This window comes from Mus musculus, chromosome 10 (assembly GCF_000001635.26).
Source record: "Mus musculus strain C57BL/6J chromosome 10, GRCm38.p6 C57BL/6J".
Lineage (NCBI taxonomy): Eukaryota > Metazoa > Chordata > Mammalia > Rodentia > Muridae > Mus > Mus musculus.
The window spans coordinates 27,360,946-27,380,670 of NC_000076.6; the positions used below are offsets into that span (position 1 = coordinate 27,360,946).

At 38.0% G+C, this 19,725-nt stretch overlaps 1 protein-coding gene across 5 annotated transcripts in view; it reads right to left on the bottom strand.

Annotated features, from left to right (window-relative positions):
- Lama2 (laminin, alpha 2) overlaps window positions 1-19,725 on the bottom strand; it is a 635,907-nt gene that overhangs the window by 379,661 nt on the left and 236,521 nt on the right. For all 5 annotated transcript variants that reach the window (XM_017313815.1, XM_011243134.1, XM_011243135.1 and 2 more), the window contains exons 5-7: window positions 8,032-8,211; window positions 5,117-5,206; window positions 2,598-2,715 (exon numbers count right to left, since the gene is read on the bottom strand). In XM_017313815.1, coding sequence (XP_017169304.1) covers window positions 2,598-2,715; window positions 5,117-5,206; window positions 8,032-8,211 — 388 coding nt within the window. The remainder of the gene's footprint in view (window positions 1-2,597; window positions 2,716-5,116; window positions 5,207-8,031; window positions 8,212-19,725) is intronic.

A 19,725-nucleotide genomic window follows, 5' to 3' on the forward strand; every position in this document is an offset into this window, starting at 1 on the left:
TCAAAAGGGGTGTGATTGACGGTTGGAAAATATTTTATTCAACTGTCTCAGAATCTCATCATGTACTATATATGATCCACGTTAACCACAAGCTGAATTAGTTCATATTCAGTGTTTGTACATGACATGCAGGGCTTATGTTTCTCACTTGATAGTAAGCCTGCCATACTTCTTGAACTTAAATATATGGTTTGGGCTAACTCACTGAAATATTAATACTGAATTCAACTGGTCCATGTTTGGGTATTTTATTGGCCTAAGAAAATCTAAAGATACAGAACTCTCTATAGTTCAGGTTGCCAAGGTGGGCTACTTAATCAAACTAGGACATGAACACAGGTGATGCCAGTTTTTGTCAGTTCCGTCAGAAGAACACAGACACACCATTTTATCTCCAAGGTGATGATTTAAAGTATGAACTCTGGTTGGCATGTAATTCACTATTTATCATTTCTGTCTTATCTTTTAGTGCCCATTGTCCATCAAATGTTACAGCATAAATTTTGTGAATAATCACCACAGGTATCGCCTCATTGTGAATAGTTCTATATTGGTGTTGTTATGAAGAATCCATATTTAAGGGCTTTTTAGCTATTGATAATCAGTTTGCCAAAGACATATTTCCCCTCCCACATTTATCAAAGCACACTTCAGGGCAGACACTATATGGAATCAATCTAATGACTATTAATCACTCTAGCTGGAAGTGGGAAACTGGGAGAATGGTGCCTAATTAAAGTCTTATGTAATAGCTAACTTACTCAGCACATCAGATATTTTATACTCTGATAGGAAAGAACAGTCACGTGGTGACAAGATGGCAAAAACTTGTTCTTCCATAGAGACATGTGAATAACAACAGATGAAATAAAATCACTCCTATCCACTACACCCAGGAGAAGCATGGAAACATATTTGAAGAGCAATTCTGTGGTTTGAAGAAACTGAGGCTACAAGGCTCTTTTCTTGTGTTCTTAGAGTTTTCTCACAAGCACTCAGAATTTTCACATGACTCCACTTCCAGCTGTGTGCTGACAATGTCTACTTATTGAAGAAAACAAATGTGGAGTAAATGCAAAATGGAATATTATTAAGACAAAAGAAGGAATATCCCATTTGCCATCACATGAAAAGAACTGGGTTATATTATGTTAAGTGTAATAAACCAAGCACCAAAAGACAAGACAAATACAGCAGGGCCTCACTTACATATTTAGTCTAATAAACATCAGCTCATTATTTTTGAGAGTGTTGGTTAACAGCAGTGAGAAAAAGGGGTGGGAGGGTGAGAAGGGCAAAGGTTGTTTACTGCTTACTAATTTAGTGTTAAATAGAATAGCTTTTGTTGTCTCATTTACAGTGGTATAATGTACTATACAAAATGATAATTAATATGCTGCCTAATTCTCAGAGGAAAGGGATTGGATAGTATTACCAATAAGATATGATAGTGAATTAAGGTTTCAGCATTATGCAAAAATGTATATATAGCTAACACATGGGACATCATAAATCCATATAATTTAAAATTTTAATTTAAAGAGGGATACTCTTGTTTACAAAGCTTCATGTCTTGACATCCTTGTCACCTCCCATTATCTTTCCCAGCCACTGTTCATCAGCACTGCACATTCTAAGTGTGATTAATGAATCTTTTCATTTTTGGTTAATAGCCTGGCTCTAGCATGAAGATAATCCCTCACCTTTGACTGTACTCTCATATTAGCTGATGAGTGTTTAAAGGCTATTTTGTTGGCTATAAGTGATTATTTGGAGCTAGAAAGCTAATATAGATTGAAGACCATTTCACAAGTATCTGTGCTTAGAAAGCAAATACACAGACTCTAGGTTTCACAGACGACTCATTTCCATTTCTATGTACCTACATGGGTGTTGGATGTTTGTGTTTCTGTTGTCTCTTTTGTCTCTATGAGTATGTTTGCATGTCTGCTTCTCTTTGTATTCCTGTCTATGTGTGTGTTTGCATGCTTTTGTGTTTGTGTCTTTGTGTGTAATTCTATATGTACTTGTGAGTGGTTGTATATATTCATGTGTATGTCTTTGTGTTTATGTGTTTCTTTGTATTTCTCTGTGTTTCTGTGTGTTTACTGTGCTTATATGTGTTGAGTTTTAAATGTTTATGTATGTGATTATATAACTTTTTGTACATTTTCATGTTTGTGTGTATGTTTGTATGCATATTTGTTTTTGATGTGTGTTCATTGTATGTTATTGTACCTTTTTTGATGTGATTATGTGCTTTTGTATCTACATATGTTTGTATGTTCATGCCATGTCTTATAGGTACTGGGTGCTTTCTTATGACAAAAAGCATATAAGTTTTTTCTTGTATTTCCAATAACCCTTATATTTATGGTAATTAATATGCATTGGGCATATAGTTAACAAATTAAGATAAAAACCCAAGAAAACTTAGAGAATTAAGACAGTTAGGTAGTGAATTTACTAGCTTTGGCCTTGGCTAAAACATATAACTGAAATACAAGCTTGTCTAGTCAATAGTAGTTCACAGTGATGGCCCTAGTGTTCCTAGCCAAGCACAACAACAAGGCTGTCCTCTCAGGTCAGGAACATACCTTCACACTCAGACTTGGTGAGGAAGGTTCCAGCTCTCCAAGGCTTCTGATGGAATCCTGGACAGCACCTGTCACAGCTTTCCCCACAGGTGTTATGTTCACACTCACAGCGTGATTTCTAGTCACAAAGGGAGAGAGATAGGTTTTGAGTGTTGTATAGAACCACAGAAGAGGCCCTGAACCTGAAAGGTGGGTGTAGAACTTGACAGTTGGATTCGAAAAGTCTAGATTATACACTAAAATGTGAAATTGTAGTCAGCACGTGCAGGAGACAGTTGTGGGGCTATGAAAGGCAGCCTATTTTGGTTGAATGAGGCTTGCTCCAGTGACCCAGTAGAAAACGGTACAAGGGATGGAACAGTGAGCCACATTCCCAGAGACAGGTGCCTGACACCACAGAGCCCCCAACTCCATAAAATTCTCTGACTATAAGTAACGCAGATAACATCCCAAGCTTCTGCATTTTGGCTAGACTCCACCCCCACAGTTACCTGACTATAGCCAGGTATGTTCCTCCCCAATGTTACCTGGCAACAGCAAGGTAGCTCAGCCCACTATAAAAGGGGCTGCTTGGCCCCTCCTCTCTCTCTTTATGCTCCCACCTTTCTTACTCTCATTTCTATCCCTCCTTATCTCTTTCTCTCTCTTCCTTCCTCTCTCCACGTGGCTTCTCTACCTTCTCTCTTTCTTCCTGCCTTTCTACAATAAAGCTCTAAAACCATAGACTGTCTCTACTCATCAAGGCTAGGCTTGAACTACGGGATAGGCTTTGCCCTAAAAAGCCACATCTAACCTTCTGACAGAAGGCCTTCCTGCACTATAGCCACGGACCAGACCAAGAAGTCTTACCCGTATGGGAACCACCCAGTGGCCCCTCTGTCCCTGCCCTCTCCTTCCTTTGGCCTGGGGCTGACCGAGCTGCCCAGAGTCCCTATTTTGTTCTTAGGTCTTCCACGGTGTCCAGCAGTGTCTTGGATGCCCGAGACTGAGAACCTGTTATCTCTGGCCTCAGTGAGGACCAGAGACCTTGTACTGCCCCTTGTCCACCCCTTGTGGGCTGGGTCCATAGCTTTCCAGAGGCAAACACCCACCCAGGGCTATGTGGAAAGCATGCAGCAGTCCTCTGTGTCTACCTGCCCAGAGCCCTGGAACTCTGGCGGACTCGGGTTTTCTCCCACTCCTTTTATTCCCCCATGCCCACTGCCCCACATCTGGTAGCAGAGGATGGTTGTGAGCCACCATGTGGTTGCTGGGAACTGAACTCAGGACCTCTGGAAGAGCAGTCAGTGCTCTTACTGGCTGAACCATCTATACTTGTGTGACTACATTTGTTCTGCACCAGTGTGGGCTGGTCAGTGCCATAGCTGGAATCACTGAGTTTATGTTTTAAAAAGAGCAGGGAGCCCAGGTGTAGTCTGAATTCTCATTCTCTGACCCTTTACACTCTGGAGCACATCTCTACTGTAAGGCTTTCTTCAAGTTTCATTGACAGTCTCAGAAGTGACAAACATCAAGTTTCTTCTCCATTGTTCATCTAGGGATTCAGGAAAAGTGAGAGTTTAGGATCACCGTCCTTATGGAATGTGTGTGCCCTGTGTTCTAGTATCTATTCACAGCCTTTCTAAAGCTGCTTCTTGTGCTCTCAATACTTCAAAAACACTGTTCAACAGTGACGCTGATAGATAACAAAGGTTCCATGGAGCAAGCTACACTGCAACCTAGACCAGGAAAATCAGCAGAGTCTTCCATCTTCCCAAGAGATAACAGTATACAAGTCATTAATCAGAAAGCTAGCTTTAAGTATAATGTTACTTGTAGTATAGTTTAATAGATGGGAAGAAGGCTGCAAGGCCTTATAGACATCTACTTATTTTCCAATTCAATCTCTCTTCCATATGCTACACAGTTGATGATTTTGAATTTCACCAGTTTGTTTATGACAGGAGAAAAACAAATGCTCATCCGTCTTCTTGAAGTTATGTTCACTCAATACATTCATTGTCATTAATGAAAAATTCTATGGGAACGTTTTCAGGCTTGCTCTAGCTTGACAACTCCGTGCTTGAATATTCTCTACCTGGTTTCTTATTGTCCCTTCTCACATCAGCCTGCTGTCACTGGGACACCTATATGCTTACCTCCACACACGATTTTCATTTCTTTGCATGATTTTTTTTTATTAAAAATTTTTAAAGGACTGGACAGGTAGATTGATGGCAGCCATTCTCCAAAAGCTAAATCATGCATTAGGCTGTCATTGCTAGAAAACTTCAAAATAGATACCACTTTGGAACCTTTATGGGAAAAGAAAACTAATCTGTTTCCTGATGTAGTGACGGTTGGATTCAAAGTCTATCATCTTAACTGCCAGTTCTATTTCACCCTGGTAAGGCTTCCTGATAGAGCATCTAAGTGGCGACCTGACACTCATTCACAGCATTTTCTTTCAGGAAAGCCTCTCTTGAAGTATTTTACAGTGTGGCATTTCATTTTCCTAAGCATCCTATAAATATACATACATTTGTTGCAGGGTCAAGTGGACAAGCCCGGGCATGACCATAACAGATGCACATCCCGCCAACTGAAATATCCTTGACAGAATAGTAATACTAGGGAAAAAAAAAAGCCAGAAAGAAATATTGTCAGCATTGCTAACAGGAAGAGGAAGCAGAACAGTCAGTTAAAGTGTCACATTTTGCCTTCAGGCTTCCTTAAAAAGCATTCTGTGTTTCCTGGGGTTAAGGAACTCCTACCTATCCAATAACAGCCCCAGGAAAAAAGACTATCAATGTATGCTACATGCCCACCTCATAATTTCCCTCCCTGGGCACTAGAACGTCCAGGCTAGAGTACCCACAGCTACAACAGCTTTCACCTTAGGGCTGTAGATGGTAATTCTTCATAAGGATTTTTTACACAATTTTTCGTAAAAAAAAAAAAAAAATCAACCTCTTTAGTTGGGATCGTGAGTATGAGTCAGAATGTCCTATTTAATTGATACATTTGAAATGGAACAATACCTTTAAGGGAAATGGTGGTGGTCACCCTGTCATTCTTATCCAGATTCACAAGAAATTTGGTAGGGGAAAAAAAAGGGTAATGTGAAAATTTCATGTACTAGGAACTTACTTGCTTTTTTGTTATCTTAAAATGTCTTACCACCACTTTTCTATCTGAAATTAACACAAAGCTACAGTCATAGTTATTTTGAGCTATCAGCTATTTTAAAATATAATTCATAATTATAGAGCTGGATTAAATTTAAATTTTAATTAATGTGTATAACATTTTATAAGCACCAGAGTTTTTTTACTTTCTCACTTAGTATCTAAATAACCTTCTCAATTCAAGAAAGCTCTGTTAGTACAAAAATATACAAGAAGATAAGGCAGCTTTAGTAAAAGTAATAAACACTTATCTGAGTTTCCTAACTGAAATCATTTATTATTCTATATGTTTATTTTCTAATGCCCCATTTGTTTTGTTATATGCATATAGTACCTTGTAAAATTGTTTTTTTTTTCTAGCTTAGGTTATTTGCTATACCTAAGTTTTGAACTAATGGAGCATGCTGAGAAATTTGAGTAACTTAAAAAAGCCTCTCTCTACTTAATTTCATGTACTTTATAATGTAGGTACAAATTTTCTCAAGAGTATTATTGCAAATGCTTTTAAAATTAGAAAAAAGGTATTTTAAATGTAAGCACACATTGCTTTCCTTTTGAGTATGACAAAATAAAATGTAATATTTTATTTTCACATTTCTTAATTTGCATGTAGTGTTCATTGAACTTGTGTACTTTTGGGAAACATATACATATATTGACTCAACTGCTCATGTCCAATGCTATTATAAATAATAAATGTTCAACACAACCCCACTCAGCCCTGCAAAAGATGATAAAAAGGAACAATAATTTTTTCATCGATTTTCCCTGATGTACTTGTCAAAGAAGGAGAAATTTCACAGCAATATTGTTCAGATTTCTTCACGCTAAAAATAAAATTAAAGTTTTTTTTTTCTCTCAATCTGTGAAGAATCCAAACAGAATTGTGAAATAATGATTGCTTCTGCATAAAGCAATTGACATTCTGGTGAAATATAATACAAAGTAAAATTGCTTCAAGTTTGGAAAATAAAAGGTACTACAATATCTACCATATGTTGCGTGGAGATAATTAAAGCTCTAGCAGCAGTTATTCTATGATAGTGGAGAGCTTAAGCATGGGTAGGTTAAGCAGTGAGCAGAGAGCGCAGGTGAAAAGGACAGGAAACTCACACTTGGTTTGCTGTACCATCAGCAGGTTCTCTGGTCACAAAATCCTGCTCTTCATATGAGCCAGATCTAAGAGCTTTACCTACAGGTTTATTTTCACCTGGCTGTGATTTGTCTTACTCTATGATTTGCAGTCTACAGTCTCCAGTTGTAGAGTACACCCGTTACTTAGCTTAACTGTGCCTTAGGATTACTTGAGCAACTGTTATAGCTTGGTTATATGGCACCAGATCCCACACACCTCTTGTTTAAAGAGTGGAGTAAATAAAGAGGAATTGGGCAGAATCAAAATTAGGAATGGCAAGCTAGACTTGTCATCCTTCCCATAACAAGTTCACACATTTCTATTGGTTTGGTACTGAAATAAAGCACGCCCTTAGATCTGGTTGTCAAACACCTGTTAAAAGGGTGCTTTAAACTTTTGTTTGTTTCTGTTAAGTGTATTCATGAAAAAACACTCACACAATCATTTTTTATCAGTTTCCCCATGGCAAAGCTGTGTGTGTGCACATGTGTGTATGTTTGCTTGCTTATGTGCATGTCTGCATGTGTGTGTGTGCGCACGTGCACGCAAGTATGGTTCATAATTATTGGACTCCTTAATATTTTATTTGTTAGCCTGGCCTTTGAACCTCCAATATTGACATCTCTGGAACTTTCTAGAATAGTCAACCTCAATCCTGCTCTATACCTACTGAATTAGAATGTAGTTTCCACAAGGACAACAGCTGTGTGCACATTAAATATATAAAATGTATTTCATCACATGGGTTATGTTCAAAAGTATTTCAAATACCCTGTACTTAAACTTGTAGCTGCTTGGAGCCAGCTGTAAAAATACAGATCACCTAAAGTGACAGAAACTAATGTAGTTCCTTAAGATGATTATGAATGAGATACTATAATGCTCATTTTACAAAAGAGGAAACTAAAGTTGAAAAATGTTGGAGGGCTTGATAAATTCCATGTAGTTAATCTCAGAACTTGGATTTGTACAAAGGAGGGCCTGCTGGGTTCTAAAAGTGCTAACGATAAATGGTCCAAATCACAGACCAATTTCTCTCTCCATCCTTGACAGACCGCTAAGAAGCTGGGCACAATATGTGAGTCAGGCCCCAAGGTGAGTCTCAGGCTCCGATGTGAGTCTCAGCACTTACTCTTCGTGTGACAATGGGATCGATTTCTCTGGGGTCTTTGTGAGCAAACATCATCAAGTCTGCATTCAAGGTGCGGATCCTCTGAAATCTCAGGCGAATGTAGCGAGCAGAGGTGAATTCCAGGAGTTCAGGGGAGGGGTCATCAGCACTTGGTCTCCCATTGATCAAAGAAATGTGAATCTACATGAAGCAGAAAAGGGGTTACAGACTTAGTTTTCCTCCTGATTTTGCCACATTGCAGATGCAGGCTTGTGCTCACACATCTGAGTGTGGTAAAGTAATTGAGCCTTTCAATACATGCACATGTAACAGTTTGCTCATTCCTTACATGTTCCATATACTTACATGCTGTACATATTTGTAATTGAGTCTTCTAAACCATTTTATCATCATGCCTCTCGTAGCCTTTCCAGAAATTAAGTATTAAATCAAGTATAATGTTCTCTACAAATTGGGTTCTCAATTATTTACGAATCTGTTATATAGTTTTAAAAAAACCACTTGGTAAGAAAATACTAGATTGTATTTGAAAAACCTAGGAGCCCCCACAGTGCATTACAAATAATTCTGATTTTGAAATCTTCCTATGGCAAATGGAGAAATACATTTCAGAGATGATATATGGAGAAAAAATGATAAATTTTGATGGAAACTAGATAAATCTTTCCTCCCAGACATTTAAATAGATTTGTTTCTGTTATGATTTATTTCTTTTTTAGTAATTGATAGACCAAGAAGACAAAAATTTACACAGGCTATTACATGCTGTAAGAAAAATAGATTGTCTGAAAATGTATTGAACCTAGATATAATAGTGATACATTTTAAACAAAAACAACATAGCACAATTGACACCAGAAGAAATACAATTTGATCAGCCCATTTTCCAGGTACAAATGAAACTTGCCAAAATGCACACGAAGCTGGTGTACTTTCACAGGACTACCTCAAGAGCAGATAATTCTTCTTTTCATTTCCTTATTTTTATTAGTTGTCTGAGAATTTCATACAATATATTTCCATCATATTGGTTCCCTTTTCTCATTCTTTTCAGATCTCCACTCTTTTCCTACCCGTGTGTGTGTGTGTGTGTGTGTGTGTGTGTGTGTGTGTGCGCTTTATTCTATCAAGTACAGTGTGTGATGGCCATTAACTCTTGCGTGTCAGGCCTTCTATGAAGCATGCTCTATACACTAGAGACTATACCCCTCAAAGAACATGTCTCTTGCTCTTCCAGAAGCCTATCAATTACCCATAAAAGAAAAGACAACCCTATCAGAGAAGGATAGATAAATTGTTGGCTCAAATAAAAGGAACGACCACAAACAAAGGAGGTAGGGTCCTTGGTACCTTTAAGAATGTTTTTAAATCAATAAGGGAAAGAAAGCCCAACAATTTACAATAAATCTGGACAAAAAGAGATAAAAGCATTATCAAAATACACAAATATAACTGCCTTATCAACAACTGATAACACCCTATCATTTATGAGGCTAGAGAAATGGTTCAGCAGTTCAGAGCACTGTCTGATCTTCCAGAAGTTCTAAATTCTGTTCCCAGCACCAAAATAGCAGCTCACACAATCTGCAACTCTAGCTCCAGCTCCGGGCTTCTGACACCTTCACACAGACATGCATATAGACAAAGCACAAATGGACATAGAATGAGAATAAATCAAAATTTCTATCATTTGTAATATGATGTTAACTGAAATTGCACTGAACAAAACAATCTAGGATCCAAAAATGGAAGTAGAAACAATAAAGAAATCACAAAGGGAGCCCACTCTGATAATAGAAAATTTAGGAAAGAAGTCAGGAGCCATTAATGTAAGCATAAACAACAGAAAAAAAGAGATAGAAGAGAAAATGTCAGGGGCAGAAGATACCATAGAAAACATTGATACAACCATTAAAGAAAATGTGAAATGCAAAAAGATCTTAACCCAAAACATCCAGGAAATCCAGGACACAATGAGAAGACCAAACCTAAGGATAATAGGTATAGATGACAAGGTAGATTTCCAACTTAAAGGGCCAATAAATATCTTCAACAAAATTATAGAAGAAAACTTCCCCAACCTAAAGAAAGAGATGCCCATGAACATACAAGAAGCCTTAAGAACTCCAAATAGGTTGGATCAGAAAAGAAATTCCTCCTGTGACATAATAATCAAAACACCAAATGCACAAAAGAAAGAAAGAATATCCAAAGCAGTAAGGGAAAAAGGTCAAGAAACATATAAAGGCAGACTTATCAGAATTACACCTGACTTCTCCCCAGAGACTATGAAAGCCAGAAGATCCTGGGAAGATGTCATACAGACCCTAAGGAAACAGAAATGCCAACCCAGGCTACTATACCCAGCAAAACTCTCAATTATCATAGATGGAGAAACCAAGGTATTCCATGACAAAACCAAATTTATACAATATCTTTCCACAAATCCAGCCCTTCAAAGGATAATAAAGGGAAAACTTCAACAGAAAGAGGGAAACTAAGCTTGATAAAAAGCAAGAAAGTAATCTTTCAACAAACCTAAAGAAGATAGCCACATGAATAGAATTCTAACTCTAACAGCAAAAGTAACAGGAAGCAACGATGACATTTCCTTAATCTCTCTTAATATCAATGGACTTAATTCCCCAATAAAAAGACATAGACTAACAGACTGATTATATTAAACAGGACACAACTTTTTGCAGCAAACAGGAAACCAACCTCAGGGACAAAGACAGACACTATCTTAGAGTAAAAAGCTGGAAAACAATTTACTAAGTAAATTGTCTCAAGAAACAAGCGGGAGTAACCATTCTAATATCACATAAAATTGACTTTCAAAAAATTCTCAAAAAAGATAAGGAGGGACACTTCTTTATGATCAAAGATAAAATTTACCAAGATGAACTCTCAATTCTGAACATCTTTGCTCTAAATACCAGGTCATCCACATTTATTAAAGAAACTTTGCTAAAACTCAAAGCTGTGATGAAAGGATGGACCATCTAGAGACAGCCATATCCAGGGATCCATAATCAGTTTCCAAACGCTGACACCATTGCATACACTAGCAAGATTTTGCTGAAAGGACCCAGATAGAGCTGTCTCTTGTGAGACTATGCCGGGGCCTGGCAAACACAGAAGTGGATGCTCACAGTCAGCTATTGGATGGATCACAGGGCCCCCAATGGAGAACCTAGAGAAAGTACCCAAGGAGCTAAGGGGATCTGCAATCCTATAGGTGTAACAACAATATGAACTAACCAGTACCCCCTGGAGCTCATGTCTCTAGCTGCATATGAATCAGAAGATGGCCTAGTTGGCCATCAGTGGAAAGAGAGGCCCATTGGTCATGCAAACTTTATATGCCTCAGTACAGGGGAACAACAGGGCCAAGAAGTGGGAGTGGGTGGGTGGGAGAGTAGGTGGGGGAGCGTGTGGGAGACTTTTGGGATAGCATTGGAAATGTAAATTAAATGAATACCCAATAAAATAAATAAATAAATAAATAAATAAATAAATAAATAAATAAAACCTCAAAGCACACATTAGACCTCACACAATACTAGTGGGAGACTTCAACACCCCACCCTCATCAATGGACAGATCCTGGAAACAGAAACTAAACACAGACACAGTGAAACTAACAGAAGTTATGAAACAAATGGATTTAACAGATATCTACAGAATAGTTCATCCTAAAACAAAAGGATATACCTTCTTCTCAGCAGCTCATGGTACCTTTTCCAAAATTGACCATATAATTGATCACCAAACAGGCATCAGCAGATACAAAAATACTGAAATAATCCCATGCATCCTATCAGATCACCATGGACTAAGGCTGATCGTCAATAACAACATAAATAATAGAAAACCCACATACACATGGAAGCTGAACAACACACTACTAAATGATAACTCAGTCAAGGAAGAAATAAAGATACAAATTAAAGACTTTTTTAGGGTTTATTGAAAATTAAGCCACAACATACACAAACTTATTGGACACAATAAAAGCAGTCCTAATAGGAAAACTCATAGCTCTCAGTGCCTCCAAAAAGAAAGTGAAGTGAGCATACACTAGCAGCTTGACAGCACACCTAAAAGCTCTAGACCACAAGTAAGCAAATTCACAAAAGAGGAGGAGACAAGAGGAAATAATCAAATTCAGGGCTGAAATCAACCAATTGGATACAAAAAGAACTATACAAAGAATCAACCAAACCAAGTGCTGGTTCTTTGAGAAAATCAACAAACTAGATAAACCACTAGCCAGACTAACTGGAGGGCACAGGACAGTATCCCAGTTAACAAAATCAGTAATGAAAATAGAGACATAACAACAGAATCTGAGGTAATCCAACAAAAATCACCAGATCCTACTACAAAAGCCTATACTCAACAAAACTGGAAAACCTGGATGAAATGGACAATTTTCTAGACAGATACCAGGTACCAAAGTTAAATCAGGATCAGATTAATGATCTAAACAGTCCCGTATCCCCTAAAGAGATAGAAAGAATCATCAATAGTCTCCCAACCAAAAAAGCCCAGAACCAGATGGGTTTTGTGCAGCGTTCTATCAGACCTTCAAAGAAGACCTAATTCTAATATTCTTCAGACTATTCCACAAAACAGAAACAGAAGGTACTCTACACAATTCATTCTATGAAGCCACAATTACTATGAAACCTAAACCACACAAAGACCCAAAAAAGAAAGAGAACTTCTGACCAATTTTCCTTATGATTATCGATGCAAAAATATTCAATAAAAATCTCACAAACCGAATCCAAGAACACATCAAGATGATCATCCATTATGATCAAGTAGGCTTCATCCCAGAGATGCCAGGGTGGTTCAATATATGGAAATCTTTCAATGTAATCCACTATTTAAACAAATTCAAAGACTAATTATTAATTACTAATCATCTCATTAGATGCTAAGAAAGCATTCAACAAAGGCCAACACCCCTTCATGATAAAAGTCTTGGGAAGATCAGAAATTCAAGGCCCATACCTAAAAATAATAAAAGCAATATACAGCAAACCAGTAGGCAACATCAAACTAAATGTTGGGAAACTGGAAGCAATCCCACTAAAATCAGGGACTAGATAAGGCTGCCCACTCTCTCCCTACCTATTCAATACAATACTTGAAGTCGTAGCCAGAGCAATTCAACAACAAAAGGAGATCAAGGGGATACAAATTGGGAAGGAAGAAGTCACAATATCACTATTTGCAGATGATATGATAATATATATAAGTGACCCGAAAAATTCCACCTGAGAACTCCTAAGCCTGGTAAACAGCTTCAATGAAGTAGCTGGATATAATATTAACTCAAACAAATTAGTGGCCTTTCTCTACACAAATGATAATCAGAAATTAGGGAAACAACACCCTTCACAATAGTCACAAATAATAAAAAATACCTGGTGTGACTCTCACTAAGAAAGTGAAAGATATATATGATAAGATATATATATGTCTCTGAAGAAAGAAATCAAAGATCTCAGAAGATGGAAAGGTCTCCCACGTTCATGGATTGGCAAGATTAATATAGTCAAAATGGCTATCTTACTGAAAGCAATCTACAGATTCAATGCAATCCCCATCAAGATTCCCACTCAATTCTTCACAGAGTTAGAAAGGGCAATTTGCAAATTCATCTGGAGTAACAAAATACCTAGGCTAGCAAAAACTATTCTCAACAATAGAAGAGCCTCTTGGTAACCTCAAGATGTACTACAGAGCAATTGTGATAAAAACTGCATGGTACTGGTACAATGACAGACATGTAGATCAATGAAACAGAATTGAAGACCCAGAAATGAACCCACACACCTATGGTCACTTGATCTTTGACAAAGGAGGTAAAACCATCCAGTGGAAATAAAACAGCATCTTCAACAAATGGTGCTGGCTCAACTGTGGTTAGCATGTAGAAGAATGAGAACTGATCTGTTTTTATCCCCATGAACAAAGCTCAAGTCTAAGTGGATCAAAGAACTCCACATAAAACCAGAGACACTGAAACTTATAGAGGAGAAAGTGGGGAAGAACCTTGAAGATATGGGCACAGGGAAAAATTTCCTTAACAGAACACCAATGGCTTGTGCTGTAATATCAAGAATCAACAAATGGGATCTCATAAAATTGCAAAGCTTCTATAAGGCAGAGTATACTGTCAATAAGACCAAAAGGTAACCAACAGATTGGGAAAAGATCTTTAGCAATACTAAATCTGATAGGAGGCTAATATCCAATATATATAAAGAACTCAAGAAATTGGACTCCAGAAAACCAAACCACCTTATTTAAAAATGGGGTACAGAGCTAAACAAAGAATTCTGAACTGAGGAATACCAAAGGGCTGAGAAGCACCTAAAAAATGTTCAACATCTTTAGTCATCAGGGAAATGCAAATCAAAATAACCATGAAATTCCACCTCATACCAGTCAGAATGGCTAACATCAAAAACACAGGTGACAGCAGATGCTGGCAAGAATGTGGAGAAAGAGGAACACTCCTCCATTGCTGGTAGGACTGAAAGTGGGTTCAACCACTCTGGAAATCAGTTTGGCAGTTCCTCAGAAATTTGGACATAGTTCTACAGTAAGATCGAGCAATACCATTCTGAGCATATGCCCAGAATATGCTCCAACATGTAATAAGGACACATGTTTTACTATGTTCATAGCAGTCTTATTTATAATAGCCAGAAGCTAGAAAGAACTCAGATGTTCCTCAACAGAGGAATAGATACAGAAAATGTGGTACATTTATACAATGGAGTACTACTCAGCTATTAAAAACAATGATTTTATGAAATTCTTAGACAAATGGACGGATCTGGAAGATACCATCCTGAGTGCAGTAACCCAATCACAAAAGAACACACACTATATGCACTCACTGATAAGTGGATATTAGCCCTGAATCTTAGACTCCTTCTTAGAAGGGTGAACAAAATACCCATGGAAGGAGTTACAGAGACAGTGTTCGGGGCAGACACTGAAGTAACGACCATCCAGACTGCCCCACTTAGGGATCAATCCCATAAACAACCACCAAACCCAGACACTATGGCAGATGCCAACTGAGCCTGCTGACAAAAGCCTGATATAGCTGTTTCCTGAGGGTCTCTGCTAGTGCCTGGTAAACACAGAAGTGGATGTTCACAATCATCCATTGGAAAGAGCACAGTGTCCCCAATGAAGGAGCTAGAGAAAGTACCCAAGGATCTGAAAGGGTCTGAAGTCTCATAGGAGGAAAATCAAGATGAACTAACCAGTACCCCCAGAGCTCCTTGAACAAAACCACCAATCAAAGAAAACACATGTTAGAACTTGTGGCTCTAGCTGTATATGTAGCAGAGGATGGCCTAGTTAGTCATCAATAGAAGAGAGGTCCTTGGTCCTGTGAAGGCTCTATGCCCCAGTATAGGGGAACACCAGGACTGTGAAAGGGAGTGGGTGGATTGAGGGGAAAAGGGAGGTGCGAGAGGAGAGGGGATTTTCAGAGGGGAAACTAGGAAAGGGGATAACATTTGAAATGTAAATAAAATATCGAATAAAAAAATAATATAAAAAAGAAAGAAAACACTCTTTGAAGACAAGGCTAGTTTTGTATGGTCACAAGTCTTATTCTTATGAGTAGAAAGCTAACTGACACAAACATCTCAAGCATGAATTGGGCAGTACATTTTACAATGAGAACATGCCAGGTTGTTGATTTGCGATTTCTCTTTGTACAAAATACAGATATTGTAATATATATGAACTGAATATATTCAGTAGATTAAAAGTTCCCATTGTCCATTCCCACATGCATGTGCTGAACCTTATTTGATTGTTGATACATGGAAGTGGGGAGACCCTTTAGGGAAATTAGACCATAAGGATGATGTCATCCTGAGGGGGGGATCAGTGTCTTAATGAGAAGATTCCAGAATGTTAGCTCCTTTTGCACCAAGAAAGAACACAAGACCAGAGTATGCAATCCAGAGAGAGAGGTCTCATAGTAATTAATGAGCACCATGTTGACCTCTGACTTTAAGCTTCTGGAGATATGAGAAATCTAGTTCTCCAATTTAAAAGCCATGCACTGGGAAATCTACCAGCTTGAATATACATGGATATATTCTTCTTGGCCTTTTTGAAACATAGTAAAAGAAAGAAAACAACTTGTCAGTGTACACGTGTTTCCGTGAATCACATATCTGTATAACTAAAATATAGAGAACAATTAAAAATACTTGTAATAGTTCATTTTGCATCCTGAATAGATGTCATATTACTTATACATAGTTCAATCAAATCAAAATTGTAAAATATATTTATTGGGTAGCTTTCTTTGAGCACACCACATACAAATGGAGGCATGCACGCACACGCACGTGTGTGAACATGACTGGATAATTAAGAGTTGAGTGTTTGAGCCCCAGTGGAGGAAAACTCAGTAAAAACACTGCAGTCTTGACTTAGGTCAGTCTAGAATCCTTATCTACTTTGGAAGACAGTATATCATCTATGTTAATTACATTTTTTTTGACAGGCAAGTCTATGATATGCATTTTTATCCCAGAATTCTACTTTTAGATAACCCCAGCAAGCATTTTACCAACTGACTGCCAATAAACTACTCCACTGAGAGGAGAAACTGATTCTGATAACACACACACACACACACACACACACATACACACACACAGAGAGAGAGAGAGAGAGAGAGAGAGAGAGAGAGAGAGAGAGAGAGAGAGAGAGAGAGAGAGAGATGAGAGAGATACACACACACCAAACTAGGCTGAAATGGGTCATGAGTAAAAATTTGAAACACTCCAGTGAATTGAATCGATCTCTTGATATTTAGTGTTGAATCGATTCATTGAATTGACACATTGGAGGGAGATTGAATGCGCTACAAAAATGCTGAATATTACAACACTGAGTATCTTCTGCTGCTGGAGATCTTCAGAGTTACATGCATTCTCTAATATATCATGGTTCCAGCATCTAGCCAATGAGCTAAAAAAAAATGTTTTAAATTACATTGTTTCTTCTCTGTAAGGAGGGATCAATTAAATGTTTAAAGAAAGAGTAAATGATCCAGAAAGCTGTTAAAACTCCTCATGTTAACATTAGCACCCTCGAAAGGTTACTCCCGTTCTTGAATGTGTGCCTGAATTTCTTTCCTGTCTTCCCTTGATTGCCCATACGCAAACAATTTAAAGTGAAAGAGGAACCTACTGAATATGTTGGACTCTGGTTTCTGAGTGTTCTTGATGGTTCCTTAATGTAGATGGTACAGGGAACCACGTTGGGCTGTGTGTGGAGTCAGTGAATTTCTCACTTACACAAACATATTTTTTTAATATGTACATGTGCTCATTTAGGTTAGTCAGCCCCAGGATAGTACCATGAAGTATTCAGCAAAAGAACACTTGTCCTCACAGCTTTGGTATGTTCAGCAAGACACTCTGCCAAGAGATCTTGTGAGTATAGCTAATTCCAAGTGGTTTCTGGGATAAAGAATCAACTAGCTGTTTGCTTGTGGTGTGGGCTGCTTCCTTGGACTGACTGACTCTCTCTCTCTCTCTCTCTCTCTCTCTCTCTCTCTCTCTCTCTCTCCCTTTCTTCCTTTACTACCTTCATGTGTATTAAATCACAACATGGAATAAAATATTTTCTCTGCCACAGTATTAACTTCAAGTTTTCAGGACTGTTTAGCATACTTCTGACTGTCTATGGACTGACAACTAGAGGGTGTCTATCTTCAATGAGTGCTTCAAGACCACCTCGGTATTCCTGTAAGGCTCTGGGAAGCTCTGAAAGTCTAGTGTGTTCTGTAATGTTTTCTATTACAGATAATACTGGTGGATAGACATCTGTGCTGGCCCAGGAAATCATTCCTGCTGAAAATATCTGACTATGACTATCAATTGGCTCTTCAGGTTTTGAAATGACTTTTCTCAGAAATGCATTTTTCACAGATTAATAAATGGGAAAAGTTTATCAGGATGTTTCTTTTCATTGCCAATGGCTGCCTCAATAGTAACTTCTGCTCACCAGTTGACTAGTTGTCATTAGTTAAAATATACTGTATGGCATGTTTATCTTTGCATATGGCTAAGAATTCTCTATGTTTATTTTATTTTACTTTAAAATGCCATTTTAAATTATTTTAGCCAACAAATAATTATGTTTCTGTTCAGGAGAATTGTTCCTTAATATGTGAGTATATCTGCTTTAGATGGTTGGAAATGCCTGTAGTTTTATTAATTCTCTTAGTGACACAAGGTTGCTGTGATATTGGGTGGGCAATAAAAAGGTTTGGAGGTTATTGATAACCAGTCAGAAACTCTGCATTGAGTAGCAGGAGGAATGAAGTTCAACAAGGAGCATGGCCCCTTACAATATTTTTAAATCCAGTTTGTATCAGCAATCTCTAAGGGTGTGCCAGTGAAATCAGCACAGCACAATGAGACAGAGCCTACTGCTTCAAATAATAAGGGCATAAGTGTAGAGTGAAATTACCTAATCAGAAGTACTGCAAAGGCTTTATTCATGAAAGAATAGAAGCTGTTGGCAAAACATAAATATAATCATGTCTGTGAGAGTTATATTCTAAAAATAAGACTTTGAAAAATTAGCCTAAATATTTCATTTTAGGGTGTGTACAAAAACAATTTGTAGAATGGACAGGAGGAGCATGAGGCTTAGGAAAAAGAGGGAGTGGGGCATTTGCTTCACTGCTACTAAACCGAGGGTTTGGCCCTCAATGGTAATTGGCCCTTTTCTGATTTATGCTTCCCGTGTATCCTTAGTGCTCCAAAGCTCCTTCCATTCCGTGGTATCTGCTCTCCCAAAAGTCACTAGCCTTTGCCTAGTTAGTTAAAATGACCAGTTCTCAGTCTGCACCACATCTGATCTACTACTAGGAAATGAAATAATTAATTACACTATTGATAGACTCAGATGACAAGCATTCTTCATTTGGATCCTACTTCATCTGACTTTCTCTTCTCACTCTCCCTCAGCATTTCAGCTTGACAATAATACACTGTCCGAAAACTTCTGGGCAGAAGGGTGCCACTGTAAAATGTTGTAGATCATTGATATTTTTGTATACCTCATGCGATATCTTCAGAATGAGAGCTATGTTTAAAGATGAAATTAATTTTTCGCATTTGGGGATATTTCAATTTGCATTTGTGGATGAGGTTGTTCATCTGATGTGATGCCTTAGCCCTCTCCACTATTAGAGTGGCATGGTGCTGCTCTGTTCACTGCCTTTCCATCTGCTTCACATACACAAACACGCCATTGCTAATAAGAAAGCCTTATTATATAGGTAGACTAGGCACACAGAGCAGACCAGGAGGAGCTTCATACCTACTTTACACTTTGTGCATCAAATGTATTTTATGTACTTTCACCATCAGTACAACAACAACAACAACAACAACAACAACAACAACAACAAAATCATGTCATTTTTCTTCTCTGATCCTTGTTACTTGTACATTCATTCTGCCAAAGTCTATGGCTTCACATGCCATCAATACAGACGTCTTCTCTGTCTAAGTCCCCCGGGGTTGACTTCTATGAAAGGCAGCAATGCTGTCTTCTTAGTTTACATCGCTGGCTTGTAGGATTCACTGGAGTTCCTGCTTTTCATGCCCC